This window comes from Xyrauchen texanus, chromosome 24 (assembly GCF_025860055.1).
Source record: "Xyrauchen texanus isolate HMW12.3.18 chromosome 24, RBS_HiC_50CHRs, whole genome shotgun sequence".
Classification (NCBI taxonomy): Eukaryota; Metazoa; Chordata; class Actinopteri; order Cypriniformes; family Catostomidae; genus Xyrauchen; species Xyrauchen texanus.
Window position 1 is genome coordinate 14,831,236 of NC_068299.1, and position 23,035 is coordinate 14,854,270.

General features: G+C 39.4%; 1 protein-coding gene across 1 annotated transcript in view; it reads right to left on the reverse strand.

Annotated features, from left to right (window-relative positions):
* Positions 1-22,718, reverse strand: part of LOC127617884 (tyrosine-protein phosphatase non-receptor type 13-like) — a 46,054-nt gene extending 23,336 nt beyond the window's left edge. Inside the window, exons 1-24 of the mRNA XM_052090023.1 lie at positions 22,595-22,718; positions 22,345-22,505; positions 20,415-20,480; positions 20,028-20,207; positions 19,850-19,925; positions 17,977-18,066; positions 15,797-15,875; positions 15,536-15,689; positions 14,823-14,894; positions 14,488-14,662; positions 13,910-14,045; positions 13,612-13,750; positions 13,373-13,525; positions 12,250-12,435; positions 11,974-12,133; positions 11,013-11,256; positions 10,789-10,889; positions 10,598-10,675; positions 10,182-10,289; positions 9,983-10,099; positions 8,452-8,651; positions 8,267-8,368; positions 8,084-8,177; positions 7,466-7,551 (exon numbers count right to left, since the gene is read on the reverse strand). Of these exons, the coding sequence (XP_051945983.1) occupies positions 7,466-7,551; positions 8,084-8,177; positions 8,267-8,368; positions 8,452-8,651; positions 9,983-10,099; positions 10,182-10,289; positions 10,598-10,675; positions 10,789-10,889; positions 11,013-11,256; positions 11,974-12,133; positions 12,250-12,435; positions 13,373-13,525; positions 13,612-13,750; positions 13,910-14,045; positions 14,488-14,662; positions 14,823-14,894; positions 15,536-15,689; positions 15,797-15,875; positions 17,977-18,066; positions 19,850-19,925; positions 20,028-20,207; positions 20,415-20,480; positions 22,345-22,505; positions 22,595-22,718 (3,081 nt within the window). The remainder of the gene's footprint in view (positions 1-7,465; positions 7,552-8,083; positions 8,178-8,266; positions 8,369-8,451; positions 8,652-9,982; positions 10,100-10,181; positions 10,290-10,597; positions 10,676-10,788; positions 10,890-11,012; positions 11,257-11,973; positions 12,134-12,249; positions 12,436-13,372; positions 13,526-13,611; positions 13,751-13,909; positions 14,046-14,487; positions 14,663-14,822; positions 14,895-15,535; positions 15,690-15,796; positions 15,876-17,976; positions 18,067-19,849; positions 19,926-20,027; positions 20,208-20,414; positions 20,481-22,344; positions 22,506-22,594) is intronic.
* Between the last annotated feature and the right edge of the window lie 317 nt (positions 22,719-23,035).

Below are 23,035 nucleotides of genomic sequence, written 5' to 3' on the forward strand. Positions count from 1 at the left end.
AAGAGAGAGTTTGTCAACAATTGTTCATGATTAAGACATTTAAAGACAAAGGAAGTAATTTTTGGGAGTTCAGTTTGGGACACAGTCATGTAGTCCATGCATTTGACAGCGGTGAATTCTCAGGGCCAGCAAAGCCTTCTCTGCTGGCCTAAAATGCCAAATAAGTAAATATTTTTCATCCTTTCATTCTCAATCACCTTTTGCCTATATATTTTTAATCACTTTCTACTCTTAATTAATCTACAAACAAATAGAGAAAAATGAAAAGTTTATCCGGTCATAATTTATTCCTTGATGCTTACAAGCAAAGTGTGACAACTGTTTCACAAATCACATGCACAAAAGAGCTCATTAGCTGAAGCAGTGCGTGAGTCTGAGCTCCACCCCCTCAGGCCTTCAGAATTTCCACAGAATCCCTCAACAGTGCAAATGAATGAGCAACTCAAGTCACATTGTCAGATTCATCAGACAATCAGATTGATTTATTTGTTCTTGATGGGTGTGATCTTTAGGATATGTCCCGGTCGAGGCCTTCTAGCTGGCCTTGAGTGACGCAATCACGCTTTAGGTGACGCAATCTAAAAGCGAAGAGCGCTAGATCCTCCTAACAGACGCTATCGCCATTGAGAAAGAGATCCTTATGGATTTAAATACACAAGATGTTCTGCATGACTGTGTGATTGCTTAATTTATTAAACAGCAAAGGAGGACTGATTTCCACTTCAAGCAAATTGCTAAGTGCTTTTTGCATTGTAATAGCAACATCAGGAGATTTCGAAGTGTAAATTATGCTGCTGCAGCATTCAGTGTCCGATCAAGTTTTGAAGAAAAGTGCGTACCATTCAACTCGGAAAGTTGGATTTTACAACTTCCTACAAGGAAAAGTGCAATGGAATGCATCTTTAAGTCAGAATGACAACTTGTCGGCTCGTGCAGAAATTCTCAACTCTGATTTCGCCCAGATTAAGGGCGTTAACATGATACATGATATTACATGATATTAAAGCGTGTTTAACAAACGCCTGCAGAAACAGGTGTATAAAACATTATAATCTCTTTTGATAAGTGTACACCTGAAGCACAAATGCTAGCACTAGCATTGTTTATTTTTGAGTTGCTAGGAGACATCTCTAATGAGAGTCAGACCCCTGCTAAGCTAACGGGAGCGTTGCAGTTCCGAATATCAGGGAATTGGATGGATTCATGTTTGGAGATATCACAGGGCCAGAATATATATAATATACAGTGGGTACGGAAATATTCAGACCCCCTTAAATTTTTCAGTCTTTGTTATATTGCAGCCATTTGCTAAAATCATTTAAGTTCATTTTTTTCCCTCATTATTGTACACACAGCACCCCATATTGACAGAAAAACACAGAATTGTTGACATTTTTGCACATTTATTAAAAAAGAAAAACTGAAATATCACATGGTCCTAAGTATTCAGACCCTTTGCTGTGACACTCATATATTTAACTCAGGTGCTGTCCATTTCTTCTGATCATCCTTGAGATGGTTCTACACCTTCAATTGAGTCCAGCTGTGTTTGATTATACTGATTGGACTTGATTAGGAAAGCCACACACCTGTCTATATAAGACCTTACAACTCACAGTGCATGTCAGAGCAAATGAGAATCATGAGGTCAAAGGAACTGCCTGAAGAGCTCAGAGACAGAGTTGTGGCAAGGCACAGATCTGGCCAAGGTTACAAAAAAATTTCTGCTGCCCTTAAGGTTCATAAGAGCACAGTGGCCTCCATAATCCTTAAATGGAAGACGTTTGGGACGACCAGAACCCTTCCTAGAGCTGGCCGTCCGGTCAAACTGAGCTATTGGGGGAGAAGAGCCTTGGTGAGAGAGGTAAAGAAGAACGTATCGGTTACCTAACGTAACCTCGGTTCTCTCTAGATGAGGGAACGAGTATTGCGTAAGCTAGCTTACGCTACGGGAAAGATTCATCTTTTCTGAGATATTGAAGCCAAAAAATTATCCTTAATTTTGTATCCATTGTCAACGCAGTGCTGCAGCTGCAGACCTTGAGCGGGCTAGCTAGCGAGCTCATTGGTTGCTCTGCGGCAACTGCTGCAGCCTATAGACGAGCTTGGGCGAACTCGCATCCAATGAGAGGCGTCCGGCGCTCACTGCATCAAAGCCCGCCAAAAAGGGCGTGACTAGAGTGCATATAAGCGTAGTTCGTAGGCTGGAACCCTGGTTTTCATTGACTGAAGCGAAAAGTCGCTGCGTGGCGCGAAGCACGGCGGCTACGCAATACTCGTTCCCTCATCTAGAGAGAACCGAGGTTACGTTAGGTAACCGATACGTTCTCTTACGAGAGGTTCTCTCGTATTGCATAAGCTAGCTTACGCTCACGGGAACCCATTGTCAACGCCGTCGCGCCAAGCATCCACTGTATGAGCCCCAGGGAATTAAGGGGAACCCGGGGAGCCCTTATGAGTGGGGAAATAAGATTTGGCCGGCAAGAATGCGGGTCAGTGTTTGTGTAATATATAAGCACATAGTGGGAAGGGAACGACAGAGCGCCGGTGCCGGTCTGTATGGAATGTGTCCCATCAGTGCAGCTCACCAGGGGAGCTGTAGCGTATTAAACCGCTAGTAGTTTTGCCTGCAGAGCGGGCACTTCCATATTGTAAAATCTGACAAATGTGGAGGGGGAAGTCCATCCCGCTGCCACACATATGTCGTGAATGGGAATCCCGCTGGACCATACCCACGAGGATGCCATGCCTCTAGTGGAGTGAGCCCTAATGCCCAACGGGCATGGCAGGTCTTTTGACGCGTATGCAGCAGCAATAGCGTCCACTATCCATCTAGATAGTGTCTGTTTCGAGGCGGCGAGACCTTTGGTGCGCCCTCCGAACGAAACGAAAAGCTGCTCAGAGCGTCTGAAAGCGGCGGAGCGCGCGGTATACAATCTCAGTGCTCTGACTGGGCAAAGGAGATTGGCGTCGCGTTCACTATCAGATGCTGGTAGCGCCGATAGTGGTCTGGGGTGGCCGCCCTGTCGGCGCTGGGAAGTCTGGCTTTGTTGAGCTGGGCGCTGTGAAGATGCTCGTGCAGGAGGCTGGTTACGTGGGCGGCCTGCAGAGGAGCTAGCGCGGTGAGGCAGGAAGAGATTCATGGCTTGGGTGGCTTTCTGGACTTCCGAAAAACGGTCAACAATGCCACTTACCGCGGAACCGAAGAGACCGGACGGAGAGAGCGGCGCGTTGAGGAACGTGGAGCGCTCAGTTTCTCCCATGTCGGCTAGCGTTAGCCACAGGTGTCTCTCGGTTACAGTCAGCGAGGCCATGCACTTCCCTATAGCTTGGGCTGCAGCTTTGGTGGCGCGAAGGGCGAGGTCCGTCGCGCTCCTTAGATCTGTAACAGCCTCTGGGTGCCTGCCTCTCTCATCCCACTCCCGAAGAAGGTCCGCTTGGAGGATCTGCAAGACGGCCATGGAATGCAGAGCAGATGCGGCTTGGCCGCCGTCAGGCGCGGCCAACACAGGCGGAAGTAGTTCTGCAGGCCTTAGACGGGAGCACTGGTTTAGACCGCCATCTTGTGGAGGGCGGGCAAAGGTGTGCTGCTACCGAATCCTCGACCGGGGGGATGGAAGAGTAGCCCTTCTCGGCGCCGTCCACTGAAGCGAGAGCGGTGGAGACGTGGGATCGAGTCCTGGCCGAGAGAGGCGCGTTCCACGATTTAGAGAGCTCGGCGTGGAGTTCCGGCAGGAAGGAGCGGCCCGGGCGTGGCGCCAGCGGTGGCGACTTTGAAGAAAACAGCCGTCGAGTCTGTTGGGAGCCTGCTCAGGGGCAGTGACCACTCGAGCCCGAGGCGGTCGACGGCCTGTGTGAGGAGGCGTATCAGTTCCCCTTCGACTCCGGCGTGGGTCCTGCTGGATTCCTGGGCCGTTGAGGAGGCTTGTGACCACTCCTCGCTGTCCGAAGCCATGATGGAACAGCAGCCTTTGTCCTCCGCCTCGCTCTCCGAGGTGGCAGCAGTGCGGCCGCTCGACGGCAACTGCGCATCCCAGGGGGGCGGGGAGGGTGAACGCGATGCTCGAAGGAGGGGCTCCGGCGAGACAGTCGCTTCTAAAACCGGTTCCGGCAGCCTTTGGGAGCGGCGCTTCTTCCGGCGCGGCGAAACAGAATGCGGCACGGCAGCTCCGGTTTTGCATACTTCGAGTCGAGCCCGCAGGGTCGACATCGGAATCTCCTCGCAGAGGTCGCATCCGCCGTCAGCGAGGGCGAGCTCTGCATGCCCCAGTCCCAGGCAGAGAGCGCAGATGATGTGTCGGTCTCCGGCGCTGAGAGGAGCGCGGCATGAGCCGCAGGAAGTGCGAGGCATCTTTAAAAAACGCGCAGTTTATACAGTGAAGAAAACCATCCAGCAGACACACAACACAAACATGCGTTACGTTCTTGCGTTCAAAACACTTGATGGAGAGCAAGTTCGAACTAAGGGATCTCAAGATGTGTTCTAAGTATTAAACTATATTTAACTTGACACGGTGACCTAAAAATTTTATGTTTATGACGCAACACACCCAAGACGCTACACAAGCATGTCTGACGCAGGTGTAAATTGAAGGTCCTTAAACAAGCCCTCATAATAAATCTCCAGCTGATTGACAAATTCACTTGTGAAATGGATTGCTGTGAACTGTATGCCAATGACTTACTTATGATCAATAATATGGTAGTAAACAACACATTGTATTATAAAGCCGCTTTTTGTATTATCTTATCAGTGATTAAGTCTTCTGCCACAAGAATGTAATGCATTTTATTATCTTATATTTTTATATTTCATTTATATATATATATATATATATATATATATATATATATATATATATATATATATATATATATATATATATATATATAATTTGTAAATATTTAAAGATAACTATGTATCATTATTTCATCATTATATATTGAATTATTTTTATAAGAGGGGCTTTCTCAGCAAATATTTGTATATGTGATTAATCGCGAATAATTAATCAGGACACCATGTAATTAATTAGATTATAAATTTTCATTGATTGGCAGCCCTAATATATATATATATTTGGTTTCAGTTACCACTGTTATGCTGATGATATTCAAATATGTACAGCTTGTAGATGTGCTCCCTCTCTCCACTATCAACATGTGTAAATTAAATAAATTAAAAATTGTTTAACTCCAACTTCCTAAAGTTTAACATGAATAAAACTGTGATAATTATTATTGGAACACCAACGCTTACAAAAATGTTTTTTATGGTTTACATTAAACCATCCAAGACTGTAAAATATTTAGGTATTATCTTTGATCCCTCCCTCACTTTTGAAGCTCATATTAAATCACTTCATAGTCTTGCACCTCACTATCTTGTGAATTGCTTCTCCCCTACAACCCGATCCGCTTGCTTAGGTCTTCTGGGTCTGGACTCCTTTCTGTCCCTAGATCTCACCTCTGTACTATGGGTGGCATGTCATTCAGTGTAGTAGAACCCAATATATGGAATTCACTCCCCTGACTCTTCGCAGCATCTCTTCTATCTCTGAATTTAAATCTCAACTTAAAACTTTTTTGTTTTCTCAGTGTTATTTATCTTAATGTGTTATGTATTTACTCTCAATGACTGTACTATCTGAACTGTGTTTTTGTGATTGTTCATGTATTATTGTGTTCCTCTTGTAAAGTGTCCTTGAGCTCTGTAATGGTTCTATATAAATTAAACGTATTATTATTATTATTATGTACACTCCAGTAATGGACATTATCACGTCTTCATGCTGCTTGACTCAAGGTGCATTATCTAACCAGTGCGTAGGGGTGTGGATTGGTCATCTTAAGTGTTATAGTGTGTCAGTGCGACCACGCACGGCTCAGCGTCATACCCCAGAAAACCTTATTGGCCCAGACAAAAATAACTACCAATACTTATGCTTTCTCAACCGTGTGTCACTTCAGATCTCTCTGTAGTCTGGAAATTCCAAAGCAACTGACATGTTGGTGAGAGAGGCAAATACCCTTCACACATATTGTGACCTTGTGACAGAGTTCATATTTTCGGCAGTTCTTCTCAAGATGTTGGAAAAGATTAAATGAAAATAATTGCTCTCTAACGGTTTGCATTAACACAGTACAAAACTTAATGCAAGTGCTCTGGTTTCATTAACTGGTGGATTCTGTGATTGGTTGTCCAGTAAGCCCCTGCTAATAGATGCCATGACTACACCATTCTGTGGGCAAAAAATGATATTACATTTTATAAAACAATTAATTACGGTCCTCGAATCTGATTGGATGAGAGACATTCCATGAGTACTTATGTCTCAGAACATCAGCACTTGGACACTTCACTGTTTGTTTCACTCTGCTTGTGTTCTTGGTGTTGTAAACTAAAGTGTAAGAGAGCAGCACAGATAAGAGCAGCTAAATGGATGTCTTTTCATTTTTCCCTGTGACGTTAAATGTTTTAGTCAGCAGGTGGTGACAAAAGACAATTTGTATGTGTTATGAGCCAGTTAAGTTTGAGTTTCACTGAGTCAGTGCACGCCAGTCAACAAGCATCGACATTGTCTCTCACTGCATGATCATTCAAATTACTACTACAAAATCTAAACTGGTAAATACAGTTAAACAAAACAGCTTCAACATTAAGGCATATCACAGCAGAGAGACACAACTGACAGAGTAATTGCTCATATGCTTACCAGATACTATTGCATACCGAAGTGTCAGCATTGGGAAATTTAAACATTCAAGATCACGGAGGAGATTATGCACGGGCCACCACAAAATACTAAGAGGAGACCCACTGTTTTCTACAGAGATAATAGTATGTATTTGACCAAAACTCCATTATTTTCATCATGCTAACACTACACTACACTACAGCTGTGGAATAAAGTTAATTATTCCATAAAGTTAAGACGAATATAATCACTCTCTCTCTTTCTCTCTCTCTCTTTCTCTTTCTCTCTCTCTCATACGCATCTTTGTAACTAGCAACGGATCCTGATCTGTGGTGTAAGAAAGTCCTTAGTTTCTCCAGATTTTTTTGTTTTGTTTACTTGTTCGTTGAACTGTAGTATAAAAGGAATATCATACTCGCAATCGTGCTGTCTGGCCCTAAATCAGCACGGCTGTGATTACCTCCATGATGTAGGGCCATACAGGCCTCTTACTTGTGTGATATTGCTTTTTTTCCCTGTCTGCTGCTATTGATTTCACAATGTAGGATAGTTGCTAATGAATGGCTTGTGACTGCCCTTGGGAATGCCCAGAACTTCCCTAAACAAGGATTACATAATTCATATCACATACTTCCATCGGGTCATGCACCAACCGAGCAACTACCATTAAGTTAAATGGGAATACAAATGGATAGCTTTCTCCAGGTAATACAGACCTCCTTGTTGCAAACAAATAACACAAACTACTTAAATAATTGTGAGGGTACCTCTCCTGTCCTCTTCAGGCACTCGACCGCCTGCCTGTGGGTGACACCACGCAGGTTACAGCTGTCTACCTCCAGCAGCCTGTCACCTGTCAAACGCAAAAGACATTATCACGCTGTCAACACTAATCATGCGTCACAACTGGTTAAGATATTGCATATTCATGCTCATTTGCATGTCAGCAACACATCTGATCAAGAACACAGAGTCATATTTGTTTATCATGTATGGACCACACTAAAAAATCTTACCAATCCTGCTGAAATAAAAAAGGCTTAAACCAGCTTAACCTTATTTGCTTAACCTTCCAAGTTAGGCTGGTCTGTTTGATGGTTTAACCAGGGTTTTGGGCATTTTTCAGCTGGTTACACTGGAAGACAAACTGATAGTCAGCTGAGCACCAGCTTGGTCAGGCTAGGAGACCAGCTAGACCAGATAAAACCAGTTAAGACCAGCCAGAAAACCATCTTAGCCTGGTTTAAACAGTTTTTATTCTTCAGCAGGGTATACTAAAACAACAAATACAAAAATGTGATATTTTAAATGGTATTCTAGAAAAATAGCAGATAACAGAATATTTGGAATGCAGAGCATTTATTATGTTTTATAATTGGCTTTACCAATCTGTATTCTTCCATCTTGATCTGCTGCTCCTCCTGGTATCACACTTTTGATGTAGATTCCACCATGCCGTACATTAGTGTTGATTCCTCCCTGAAAATCAATGACAGTCATTCTTGTTTCATCCATCCATGTTTGAAGATTCACAAAAATGAGCACTACAGAGAGTAGATGAAACTCACAGCAACACTGATTCCCAAGCTGCCGTTGATCTTTCTGAGCTCCATGTAGATCACTTCACCTGGCTTCAGACTAAAGCTGGAAGATGTGCTGGAAAGCTCATCCTGCACAGAATGAATACAATTCTTTTAAATTAGTTTTGACTCATATGAGACATTTCCCCCCAAAAATTGACACTAAGTCACACCTGAATATCCAGAATCCGCACCACAGGTATGTGCAGTTTTTTCCCCATTTTTGGAGCCATGATATTGGATAGGGTCTCTTCCAGTTCCTCCATGACAGGCCTGTACTCCGCATTCAGTGTGCTTTGGGAGTCAAAGCCTCTTTCCAGCATCATTCCTAGATTACTTGTAGTCAGAGAGGTCTTACTGTCCCGAAAGTCTTCTAATTATGAAAAAAGAAAGAATTTAATGGACTGACTATTTGCACTTGGAGTAAATAGCACCTGCCACACAACCTGACAATTTGCCCTCCAATTGTCAATTGGAAACACAGAAATGTACAACAAACCATGCCACTGACTATAGCAATATTATAGTAACCATGTTTTTTGGGGGGAGGAACCATAGTTATGATGCAATTAAACATGGTGTTGTATAACCGGTCCTGCTCAAACCGCTACGAGCGGGATTCGAACCAGTGTCAGCCGTTATGGGAGACAGGCGCGCTAGCAAGAAGGCAAAAGGTTACAGCCGCTAGCATCAGTTGATACTGTGCCTATTGAGGCCAGGGGAGTGAGTTTTGCACATACCGCACAGCTATCACATACCAGCTGGCTTCTAGTACAGTCACCCCCTTAAACCTCACTCCTATCCAGGTCACGGCACCACTGTAACCAGACCTGCTCAACCTGCTAAGAGCAGGATTCGAACCGGCATCAGCTGGCAGAGGAGTGAGGTTTTACACATACCGCACAGCTATCACGTACAAGCTGGCTCCAGTTACAGTTACAGTAATATGGTAGCAACCATGTTTAATGATGTGGTTACTATAATTTTACAACACAATACCATGGTGATACTATGGTTACTGTAGTAAAACCATGGTTAAATTTGGTAAGGTAAGGTTAGGGTTAGGTTTAGGGGTAGGGGTTGGTGTACTCTAAATAAACACAATAAACATGCCTAAGTGTCGCACCTATATTGTATGTTAGTTTTTAAATATGGGTGCAAATAGTATCTGCCACATTGAAAATAACATCTAACATTATTTGCACTTAGTGCAAAGAAAATGCTTTTTGTTGCTGTGCAAATATCCTCTGCCATAATTTTATCCAGCAATAGCTTTGTCAGTTTTCTTCCTTTGAAAGGTGAGGAGTAATTTCTTCACCACTATTGTCACAAAACAAAACTGCAAAAATAATGACTGTTTTCAAACAGGTTTCCTGAATACTCCCCAGTGGCATTGATTGACTTAACAGGAAGTCCCCCAAACTCATGCCATTGGATGAGTCAATTTTGCAGTGTTGGGCTAGTCAGGATGCTCAAACAAACAGAGCAATGTTTAATAGCACTACATAGCCACAATGTTTACACTTTTTGTGAAAATCAACCTATGAATGGCTTAAAGTTGTCTCTGTATATTAATAGGAGAAAGTATTTTAACATTGAAAAAATTACACACTTCACCATGAAGTGCATGCTTGGAGACAGAGTATGTGAAAAACATTGAATTACATGGCGCAATATGCAACAGATCTAATGATCAAGACGCACGTTTGGGTTGGGACACAATGAGCTCCACTTCATCTGGGCTGTTCTGCAGGATGGCAGCAGCTGTATTAAACATCACGCCCTCTAGACTGATCTTATTCAGAGAGATCAACCGACCACCTAAACATAAACAAGAGAAGCGGAAAGTCATATTTCCTTTCTTTATTTGGAAATTAAACGGGAAAGAAAGTCACTAGTGTACCTGGTCTTATTCTTCCATCCTTATCAGCTGGCCCGTCAGGAACGATGGATGCAATGAAAATGCCAAGATCTAACTTTCCTGTGTTGTCTTCCCCAACTATTACAAAACCTACATAACAATAGTGATACACCAGTTTTTTCACAACTTTAATGATCATTTTAAAATAACAACTTATTAATAATAACAAAAAGAACTTTCATATGGCTTCAGAAGACTTCGAATATAGTACAAAAATAAGTTGTTGGACAACTTTTATGATAATTTTATGGTGTTCCACAGCAGAGAAAGCCATATGAGTTTGGAATAGGGTGAGTAAATGATGACAAAAATTTACATTTTTGGGTGAAGTATACCTTTAATAATATACAAAAGATGGATTCTTGATACTTTTATATTTATAACTCATTCTCACTCACCAAAACCAAACTTGGGATCTTTCTTCAGAGTTACACAGATGATTTCTCTCTCTGGGGTTGTTCTTGTGGGAGTGTCCACTACAAAATACATTTTTTTAATTAATTAATTATTTAAAAACTCCACAAATTGGTAATATAATTTAGAATCAGCTAATAATTGACAACTAATTAAATAGTTTCACACTCATTACCTCTTATAGATGATGTGGTAGAATGAACCTCTGAGTCCTGCATTTGCAAAGAGACATTGGACATTATCCGGTAGATTGGAGGACTGAAAGTTTCTGGTGGGCTGCAGAGAGATAAGATCAACACGAAGGACCTTTATTATTATTATTATTTATTTAATTGTAATTATTTTTGTATTATTGCATTGAGATTTCAATTAGGTGCAAAGCAGAGTCCATTGAAGTACCTGTAGCTTTGGCTATGGTCTTTCAGTTCACTCCGCGCTCTCGGTTCAGGAATATAATGTTTTTCATTTTGCTGTTGTATCCGAACCCCGATTTTTGCTGTCAGGTCATCACAGGACTTGCTCATGCAGTCATTTGGTAATGCACTCAAACCAATATTATTGAGCACTATCTCGGAGCATGACAGGCGCTTTATCTGATCACGTCGTGCACGGTATATTGACGTATATTTTGCAATGTTGTCATCTAGGACAAAATATTATAGAATTAACTCCAAAGAAATTCAGTTTATTCTCAAAGTATTCAGACTCATTATAATAATAACAAAAGCAAAAAACAAACAAACAAACAAACAAACAAAAAACAACAACAAATAACAACTAAAATAATGACAAGGTAGAAAGGCCAATCAGATTAATAATTTTAGAGGTCTTATTGTAAGTAAACTGTAAACAGATAAACAAATAAACTTCCACAAGGACATAAATAATCTTAAGAATTCTTAAGAATCATACATAAACATCATCAATATTATAGAATTAACTACATACAGTGGTCTTTTTGGGCACTTAAATGTGTATGAATGTCTTCATTAAACAAGGTGGCATTTATTTTAAAGAAATACACAAAGAAAATTGTTCATGCAAAACATTTAACAAAAAGAAGTTTGTTAGGTTCCAAATTATAAAACAATAGATAAACTGTTAAAAATGAAGACAAATAATTTTGAGACACTTTCTGGTTGTCATACTTAGAGGAACATTTATGTCCATAGTTATCATAATGAATCCATCAAAATTTACCTTCGACCAGCTGTTTAAAATAATTGCAAAATGGCTCAGACAAAAAGTGCTCTGTTATATCTGAGAAAATGTCTAGCATAATTTGTTATTTTTGATGCCACTGTACTTCAGCTTTAAATAACTCTGTATACTGAAATAATTTGAAAAGACTTCCACACACCTGAGGCTAAAGAGTAGGTTAGCTGACGAGAGGTCATCTCACTGTGAAACTTGTGCTGTGCTGAGCAGAGGTTCAGCAGGTATTGTGCAATCTTTGAGCTCTCTGTCACAAACGAGTGCTTCTTTCCACTCGGGCTGCATTCAATGGTGAATTTTCTTCTCTGTGACAGGATCAAAATTATTAAAAAACAACTTTCAAATTCATGTTATTGGATTTCATGAGGTATTTAACCAAATTAAACAATGTAAGCTACACAAATAACAATTGTGAACTCACACTTGTTGAGAGACTGTCCGTCTCTGACCAATAAAATCTGCGGATTAATATCCGAGAATTGCTCTTGACTTCATAAACCAGAATTCCTTTGGCACAAATTCCCAAAATCAGCTCTCCAATGACAGGCTTCCTTTCCCGGGCAACTCTGTGAAACAGCACTCCATACTCTGGCAGCTGCTGTGCAATCTATCAAGGCATGTAAGACTGCATTGAAAACTATGATAAAACAGCCAAATATTTGACCAATAGTACTATTATATATTACAATGTGCTACAATTACGCCTATATTGTTCGGAGCAGTGTTATTAATTTTAATGAATCCCAAACTAAAAATAAATGAACTAGGAGAAATACAAATAATAGTAAATTATGAAATTTTAAATCTTCACAATACACCATCTGAAAATGCTTTGAAGTACTGAAAACTGAAATATAATCAAAACATTCTGAAAAACTAAAACTCATCTGAAACTAGAATTCACTGAAAAAACTATTACAAAACTAAAACTAAACAAATACTAGCGTTCAGACTAAAGAAAGCAAAACTAAATTGAAAGGACAAATTTTTAATTTTAAAAATCTTAAAAAATATTCTAAACTAAGGGGGCCTGGGTAGCTCAGCAAGTAAAGATGCTGACTACCACCCCTGGAGTCACAAGTTCGAATCCAGGGCGTGCTTAGAGACTCCAGCCTGGTCTCCTAAGCAACCAAATTGACCCGGTTGCTAGGGAGTGTAGAGTAACATGGTAACCTCCACGTGGTTGCTATAATGTGTGGTTCTCGCTCTCGGTGGGGCACGTGGTAAGATGTGCGTTGATGCCGTGGAGAATAGCGTGAAGCCTCCGCACACTCTATATCTCCACGGTAACGCTCTCAACAAGCCATGTGATAAGATGCGCCACCCGGACTGAGGTGAGTCACTATGCCACCACGAGGACTTAAGAGAATTTTGAGGAAGACTTTTGGAATTGGGCATTCCAAATTTGGGAGAAAAGGAATTTGTTTTTTAAAACTACAGTAACAACTTGTCTGATAGTGCATTTGCTTTATTGTTGTATGTAAGAGTTTAACAAGCATCACAAGAGTATTTTTAGAATGAGCTGTGTGACTGATTCAAGTTACCTTTAAGAACTCCACCTCAGCCTCCTCTGGAAGCATCTGGGCATTATTGGCATGTAACCTTGGCAACTCCTCTCTTAAACACGGCAAAGCCATTTTCTCTATGACTCTCTTAGAGATGTATTGCTCCATCTGAAAATAGTTCTTCCCATAAACCTGAAAAAGTGTGATATCTCAGAATAATATATAGCTATGTCTAGCTATGACTTTTGAATGTTGTAAGGATCCATATCAAGACTCACTTCAGGCATGTAGTCTCCAAACTCAGCCTGCAGTGCTAGCGCTGCTAGAAACAAAGCTGTTTCTTCATTACAGTACACTCTGTCCTCCAGAATGTCTCTCCTCAGCTGGAGATAGTACTGGTGACGTGTAAGCCGATGCCTTTTAAAAGTAATTGGACAAAACAAACCAAACATATTTATTAAATGAGAAGACTTCTGCAAACTATTATATATTTTGTGTATATTATTAATTAAACAGAAAATTTAAATATGATTTAACTGCAAATATTAGGGCAATCTGAATTGGAAAAAGGCATACAATATATAGGAGATGTCATCAGGGAAGAATTTGACACAGAGAAAAAGGGTAAATGTGGCACAAGCCACTTTCTTCCAGGAATCTGGGGCAACTTTGGAGATTTTTGTTTCGTGATCCAAAAAGAAAAATTCACCATCTATATGAGAAAATGAAATCATCAAAATATTAGGTCAACTTTATATAAATGTAAAAAGAAAGTGTACGTCATTGTTCCTGTGGCTGGTCATCATTTATTTTAAGCTTTTCACCATTTTCTTCACCATTTTGCCTACACTAAGTTCATTTCAACTGGCCCCGCAGTGAGACAAATGCATTTGTTAATGCGTCAATTAATAGAGGTAATAAAACTGCATGTATAGTAATAATACAATAATTAATAAAATGCTCTTTTAAATACATTAGAGTTTAGCATGAACATATCAACTTTTCAAAAGTGTTTCACGTCATCTACCCATGACCTTTGATATGAGTTTAATATTAAATATTTGATCCCTTGTCATAATCAACACATGAGAGAGCAATACAAAATTATTCTGGAAAGCTACATAGATGAATGACTTGGAAGAACATTGCATTACCATCAATGAAAGCAAGGCCAAAGTAAAAGTGCTCCACAAGGTTAGCGTGAGCCACAACCATGTCGAAGACATCTCTCCCACGGGACTTGATGTCACATTTCACTGCCAAACACTGCTCATTTGGCATGATCACGTTAACTTCCCTTTGAGACAAGCCTGACTTGCCTTTCTTCGACTATATAGATCGAGAGAAAAAGAGAGAGAAGGAGATATGACTCTGCAACCTTAGTGGGCACTAAAATTTTAAAAACACATTAAACCTCTTAACAGAATATTGAATGTTTAATTCAGTAGTGTGTATGATATATGTAGCAGCAATATTAAAACACATTTACCACTATAGATCCAGGCAGCTCTAAAAAAATCTGAGGTTCATCAGTCATTTTGATAAACTCGGGGCCAAGACTCTACAATTGAAACATGAAAACAGATTATCAGCAACTGAAAAACAAGACTGGGATTTAGTATACATAATATAGTATGCATATAAACAGCACAGACTAAGCATACAGTAGCTCTTAAAATATTTGGATGATTAAAATATGCATGAATGGTTTTCCATTGTATAATATAAAATATCAAACCAATTCACTTTAAAGAGAGCAAAAGCATACTTTTTTTAGGTTTAAAATTATAAAACAAAAACAAACATTTCTGGATAACGTCCATTGTTAATTTTATTCCTTACACCAGTGTTTCCTACAGTATTCTGTTTTTGTAGATATAACTGAACCAACTCAAAAGAGTCATTTGCTCATGAATCCGACTGGTCGTGCTGTTTTTGCATGCAGTAAGCAATGACAGCAAAGTAGAAAGATGTGTTCCCATTCAGTCGGTTCATTCGGTACAGCACATTGACTGGAAATCGCGCTCTCGTGTACTCATACTGAGCACGGTTTCTCATGTGTTGTACCTTGTTCCCATTCTTCTGGGAACAGTAGTTGTATGCATAACTTTACATTATTTTTGACAATATTTTGCAATACACTTTCTTTTTATCTCGTGGCATTTCATTTAGACTGCAAGATCAAAGACACAAGCACTTCACCTTTGCTTTTCTTTGGGAGAGGCTGACTGCAGACTCACTGACAGTAAGAGACAGACTGGAAGGTCTGGCTTCACCCTTGTTAGGAATGTTGAGGTACGTACTCTGTGACAGCCAACAACTTGTGCTTCGTCTGTGATGAAGCCCCTGAGGATTTCTAGGATACCAAAGAATTGATTTCCTCCCATAAGAGAATGTTATCGCTCAGGGTCTTCAGAGTAATGACAGCTGAACATTAGAAAGAGCATAACAAAAATGTCTAACCTGTTTGAGATGCCCTGATAGGCTGGAGTCTGGCAAGATCTACTTTTGAGAGACCAGGTTTTCGGTTGATGGAAAACACCTTAAATTTAAACCAAATAAACTAGATTGAACAAATTGATTAAAAAAACTTCAATAAAGATGAAACAACACAATGAGTTAGTAACATGGTCCATGGTCCTTTGCTTTTGGTGTGTGTGTGTGTGTGTGTGTGTGTGTGTGGCTGCCATTTATGGTGATACATTTGTGTTGTTGTTCGTTTTGTAAAGCAAAAAAAAAAGGGTTTTAGAAAGGTTCTATATATAAAAAAAAAAGGATTATTATTAGCATTAACACTTTACAATGAGGTTTTCTTCATTAAGATGGTATCATGAACTAACAATGAACAATGAATTACTTTCTATAACAGCATTTATTTATCCTAATTAATACATAAAAATACAATGTATTGCTCATTGTTAGTTTATGCTATTTTATAATGCATTAGCAAATGTTAACATATATACATTTTAATAATAATAATAATACAATTCTATATATATTTTTTTGTATTATTTTTGTATTATTATTATTAGTAATAATAATAAAAGTTATATATGTTAACATTTGCTATATATATATATATATATATATATATATATATATATATATATATATATATATATATATATATATATGTGTGAATTAACATTGACCAGAAATAATAAGTGCTGAAAAAGTATCGCTCGTTGTTAGTTTATGTTAGCTAAGGTTGCCACAATCAATTTTATTAATCAGTAATTAAATTCAAAATGGTCAAATAATTTAACAAACTTATCACTGCAGGTTGTAACTGTGGTTTTACATTGATTTTATGTAACAACAAAAAAACAATAATAATAAATATATACACTCACCTAAAGGATTATTAGGAACACCATACTAATACTGTGTTTGACCCCCTTTCGCCTTCAAAACTGCCTTAATTCTACATGGCATTGATTCAACAAGGTGCTGAAAGCATTCTTTAGAAATGTTGGCCCATATTGATAGGATAGCATCTTGCAGTTGATGGAGATTTGTGGGATGCACATCCAGGGCACGTAAGCTCCTGTTCCACCACATCCCAAAGATGCTCTATTGGGTTGAGATCTGGTGACTGTGAGGGCCATTTTAGTACAGTGAACTCATTGTCATGTTCAAGAAACCAATTTGAAATGATTCGAGCTTTGTGACATGGTGCATTATCCTCCTGGAAGTAGCCATCAGAGAATGGGTACATGGTGGCCATAAAGGGATGGACATGGTCAGAAACAATGCTCAGGTAGGCCGTGGCATTTAAACGATGCCCAATTGGCACTAAGGGCCTAAAGTGTGCCAAGAAAACATCCCCCACACCATTACACCACCACCACCAGCCTGCACAGTGGTAACAAGGCATGATGGATCCATGTTCTCATTCTGTTTACACCAAATTCTGACTCTACCATCTGAATGTCTCAACAGAAATCGAGACTCATCAGACCAGGCAACATTTTTCCAGTCTTCAACTGTCCAATTTTGTAGCCTCTTTTTCCTATTTGTAGTGGAGATGAGTGGTACCCGGTGGGGTCTTCTGCTGTTGTAGCCCATCCGCCTCAAGGTTGTGCGTGTTGTGGCTTCACAAATGCTTTGCTGCATACCTCGGTTGTAACGAGTTGTTATTTCAGGCAAAGTTGCTCTTTATCAGCTTGAATCAGTTGGCCCATTCTCCTCTGACCTCTAGCATCAACAAGGCATTTTCGCCCACAGGACTGCCGCATACTGGATGTTTTTCCCTTTTCACACCATTCTTTGTAAACCCTAGAAATGGTTGTGCGTGAAAATCCCAGTAACTGAGCAGATTGTGAAATACTCAGACCGCCCGTCTGGCACCAACAACCATGCCATGCTCAAAATTGCTTAAATCACCTTTCTTTCCCATTCTGACATTCAGTTTGGAGTTCAGGAGATTGTCTTGACCAGGACCACACCCCTAAATGCATTGAAGCAACTGCCATGTGATTGGTTGATTAGATAATTGCATTAAAGAGAAATTGAACAGGTGTTCCTAATAATCCTTTAGGTGAGTGTATATATATATATATATATATATATATATATATATATATATAGCAACATACAATTCAGCACATCATTTGATTAATTATGAAACATGGGCTCACCTTGCTTTGTCTCAGATTCCTGAACCAGTTTCCGAGTCTCTCCTGGAGCTCTGCTCTCCTCTGTATAACCAGGATATGGTCCACGCTTACCTGCTCAACAAGAAGAACTAATCACTTATACCTTTAATGAAGACAGAGTTTGGAAAAACTGCTTTTATTTATAGTGCATCAGCTGCTTGGAATGAGATCCAAAGTTCATTGAAACTTGATGTACTTATTTCTATAAATGAGTTCAAGTTACATTTAAACAAATTATTCAAATCTGTCTGCACTTGCTCTTAACGTTTAATCTTGTTTTATTGTTGTATATGTGTGTGTTGTGTAATTTGTTTTATGTAGTTATGTATATTGTGTGTTGCTACCTTGGCCAGGGCTCACTTGTAAATGAGATATTTATCTCAATGTGATTATTTCCCTGGTTAAATAAAGATTAAATAAAAGAAGAAGGAATGCATTTAAGTAATATTAATATTTTTGTTTTATTCTATAAAGTACTGACAACATTTCTCCCAAATTCCAAATAAACATATTGTCATTTAAAGCATTTATTTGAAGAAAATGACAACTGGTCAAAATAACAAAAAATATGTAGTGTTTTCAGACATGTTCATTTTTAAATAACACAATACTAATGTTTTAACTTGCGAAGAGTTCAGAAATCAATATTTGGTGGAATAACTCTTGATTATTAAATCACAGCTTTCATGCATCTTTGCATGCTCGTTACCAGTCTTTCACATTGCAGTTAGGTGACTTTGTGCCTCTCATGGTGCAAAAATTCATGCAGCTTGGCTTTTTTTGTAGGCTTATGAGCATCCATCTTCCTGAAGCACCCCCAGATCATCACAGATCCTCCACCAAATTTCACTGTGGGTGCGAGACACTGTGGCTTGAAGGCCTCTCCAGGTCTCTGTCTAACCATTAGATGACCAGGTGGAAGATCGGTGATGATCTGAGAGTGCTTCAGCAAGGCTGGAATCGGGCAGATTCGTCTTTGTGAAGGACACATGAATTAAGCCACGTATAAGTTTATCCTGGAAGAAAACTTGCTTCCTTCTGCTCTGACTATGTTCCCCAACTCTGAAGATTGTTTTTTCCAGCAGGACAATGCTCCATGCCACACAGCCAGGTCAATCAAGGTGTTAGCCACACCCGAAGACATGAACCCCATTGAAAACCTCTGGAATGTGATCAAAAGAAAGATGGATGGCCACAAGACATCAAACAAAGCCGATCTGCTTGAATTTGTGTGCCAGGAGAGGCATAAAGTCACCCAACAGCAATGTGAAAGACTGGTAGAGAGCATGCTAAGACGCATGAAAGCTGTGATTTGAAAATCAGAGTTATTCCACCAAATATTAATTTCTGAACTCTTCCTAAGTTAAAACATTAGTATTGTGCCGTTTAAAATTGTATATGTATTTGTTTTCTTTGCATTATTCAAGGTCTGAAAACACTGCATCTTTTTTGTTTTTTTGACCAGTTGTCCTTTTCTGCAAATAAATGCTCAAAATGACACTATTTTTATTTGAAATTTGGGAGAAAAGTTGTCAGTACTTTATAGAATAAAACTAAACTTTAATTTTACTCAAACACATACATATGAATAGTAAATCCAGAGCTGTACCCAATATGTCACCTCCTTTACATATTTATCAAAACAGCTTAGTCACATTTAACATGCTGTATAAACATTTTTGAATCATTTAACTAGTTTAACTATGCTTTTTTCTTCAGTTATTTAAGTATTGTGTAATGCAGTCTCTTAATTTTATATTCAAAGATTCCACAATAGAAGACAACCTTAGGAGGATAAACTACATTTTATGATTCAAGAGGGTTTAACAGATTTTCACTGAGTGGGAGTTCCTACCATGAAGTCTTTCTCTGACCATCTGACTTTTGCCACTCAACTGCACAACATTTTCAGTTAAAGCAGCTTGGTCCACCTGGAAATAAAGATCTCATGAACTATTTTGGATACATTATCTCAAATTTGTTTGATTTCCAAAAACAAGTCTTTGAGACATGAATGGTCTTCTTTGACTCACAGAGTCTTGGAAGACATCCTCGACCAGCTGTTTGATGACCTTGTTGGGAGGAGGCAGGAGATAAGTTTTGTGGTGTGATTCACACATCTCCAAGATGGAGTTGAGGTTTGCTCGTCGATGGGCCATGTCTTCACACATGCTCAGGAGAAGGCAATTCAGAGAATCACTTAACTGAATGGGCTGAATAAGCAAAAAAATAAATAAATAAATAATATATATATATATATATATATATATATATATATATATATATATATATATATAATAAGAAGAAGAAGAATTTCCAATACATTGTCAATTGGAATGTAAGCAGTTTAATGTAGCAGGCTATTCTTCACTAGCATGGTTCACACATCAATTGCTTTATGGGATGTCTGTGAGACTGACCTGATTTTGAGGGAGGTGATAGTCAACTGACCAGTATAGAGTCATACCGAGAGAATACACAATTATCTGGAAGAAATTACACAAATCAGTAGGAATTAAAATAAGCTGATGAGAGTTTTGTTGATGTTTGTGCTTTTCCTTAGGTCTATAAACTGAATTAATAATCAATGTTCAACAATAATCAAACAGAAACAAAATCTTTGTATTCACAAAAGTTTAACATCTAAGGAGAATGCTATGCATGTTGTGGAATGAATCAGTTAAATACTATAAATGCAACATGTTCTGTAGTGTTTGTGTCTTTGAACTCTTATACTGATATATAGTTTTGGTCTCTTGTTGTTCTTGGTTCCTTCCTTCCCTGATTTTTATCCCAGTCTTGTTATCTTGTTAGTCATGTTTACCTTTGTCAGTTGTCTAGTACTGTTTAAGTGTGACGTTGTACTCTTAGTCTGTTCATTTCTTTAATCATAGTCTAGTCTAGTCGAGACTTTTGTTTATTTCTTATGTCTGTTTTGGTCTTCATTTTGGTTTGTAAATAAATCACATGTGTTCACATCATCAGTGTCGTCTTCATCTCCTGCCTGTCCTGACTACCAACTACGTTACAGAATACTAGACCAAAGGTTGAACCCAGCAGTTGCACTGATGCGTCTCCACTAGGAGTATCGTCCCCTTGAGGACTTTGTGGTGTACTTTTTAGACTCTGTGACCAAGTGGATTTCTGAGAGGTTTCCCTTAAGGACTTTTTCATACAAACATAGGGGAACCTCTGTATTCCACACTGCCCAGAGGCAGGATTACATGGACTCTGGCTCATTATATATACAACGCTCTTATACTGAGCAGTTCGTCTTTCACTGTGCACTACCTTGTTACTACAATGCTGAAAAGCAGTGCATCCTCTGTTGCTAGTTCTAAAGTGACGTTTATGAACTAGCAACGAAGGCTTGAGCTGTATCAAAGCAAGATACACTTGATCAATACAACAGTTTCTATATTATCTGAAATATCTGTGGGAAACACTCTCGCACCCCCTCCAACTCTCACACACACTCATACACACTCCCACACACATGGACACACATTATATGTGCTACGCACACACTTACTCGTGAGAGAGAAACAGAGCCATCATATCAGCGCACTCCTGCATCTCAGCAAAAAAGTTGTTAAGGTTTACAATGGAAATATGGCGACGTTGCTGCTGAGAAGTGCTTAAACGTACATCTTGAAGATTTTGAAGCAATGTTATTTCTGACAAGAGTAGCAACAACAAAAAAAAGGTAATCCCAGAAGCGATCTTTCTCATTTTCTGATGATCTTTCAATCACTCAAAAACAAACTCACACACACACACACACACACACACTCTAGTAAGTGCTCCAGTAAATCAGCGCAAGTCTCGGTATCCTCCGTTGCTAGTTCTAAAGTGACGTTTTTGAACTAGCAATGAAGGCTTGAGCTGTATCACAGCAAGACACTGAATCTATGGCGGAAGAAAGTAGTTCCGCTCACAAAAGCGTTTTAGGGACGAAAACCAGAAAATGTCTTGAGATAAAACCCTGAACGATGTCTTAATGTGTGGTAACCATGGTATAAGTAGAATAATTGACTCCAGCCTGTTGAAGTGTTATAAAATAATGTACAGCCGAGGTGTTAATGTGGTTCCTTACTTAATAAATACTGTAAAAAATATATTGTATAATATATCATGTTTCTTATGCATCCAACACTATAATGATGTAAAATGCCAAAATGTTTGGACTTCACTGTTACAAATGGAAATTCTTTCTCAATGTTCTTTACAGTTGTCGTAGCAAATAACTTTCCAGAACAAACACAACCTCACTTTGCTATAATACAGTGCACAATGCATCAACCTGCATGTTAGGTGTCTACCCACATCATATCACTAAAAGAAACTGACCTTCTCCATAGCTAGCTTGGTAGAGATGGCACGGCCTTGCAGCATTTCTGGGGCTGTGAAGGCACACACCTCATCTGTCATGGCACAGTTCTTGAACGCCAGAGTTCCGGTCGCTGACAAGAGCAGTGATGCAGGAGTTATAATGTTGCAGATATTATGACCTAGAAAAACAGAGCCACCTTTGTTAAATTTAGCATGAAGTGCACTCTTCACCGGTCGGACATAACAACTGCAATGGTCAGTGTTATACCTTTGTAGGAAAGATCCACAAGAGATTCAGCCGAGCCCAGCAATAGGGACCACACCTCGTCCTCTTCCAGCGGTCCTCTTCTAGCTTCCAGCACCTCGGCGAGTGTCACAAATGTGCTGCTCATCCTGCAGAGTCACGAGACAGATACCTGAGAAGGAGAGACACAAGATGGTCTAAAGCAGGTGGACTGTGGAGAGAGAGAGAGAGAGAGAGAGATGCTAGGAAATTCTATATTCAAAAAAGAGAATGGTTGGTCATGCTCTGGTTCAGGAACTATGATTTCATCACCAGTGTTTTGTGAAAATATTGTGATGAATATTGTGCACATAAATCTGAGGCATCATTCTAGACTAATCAGTAGTGGTTCTACATTTATAGACATTTGGCAGATGCTTTTATTCAAAGAGACTTACAGTGCATTGAGAGTAGGCTATAAGTTTA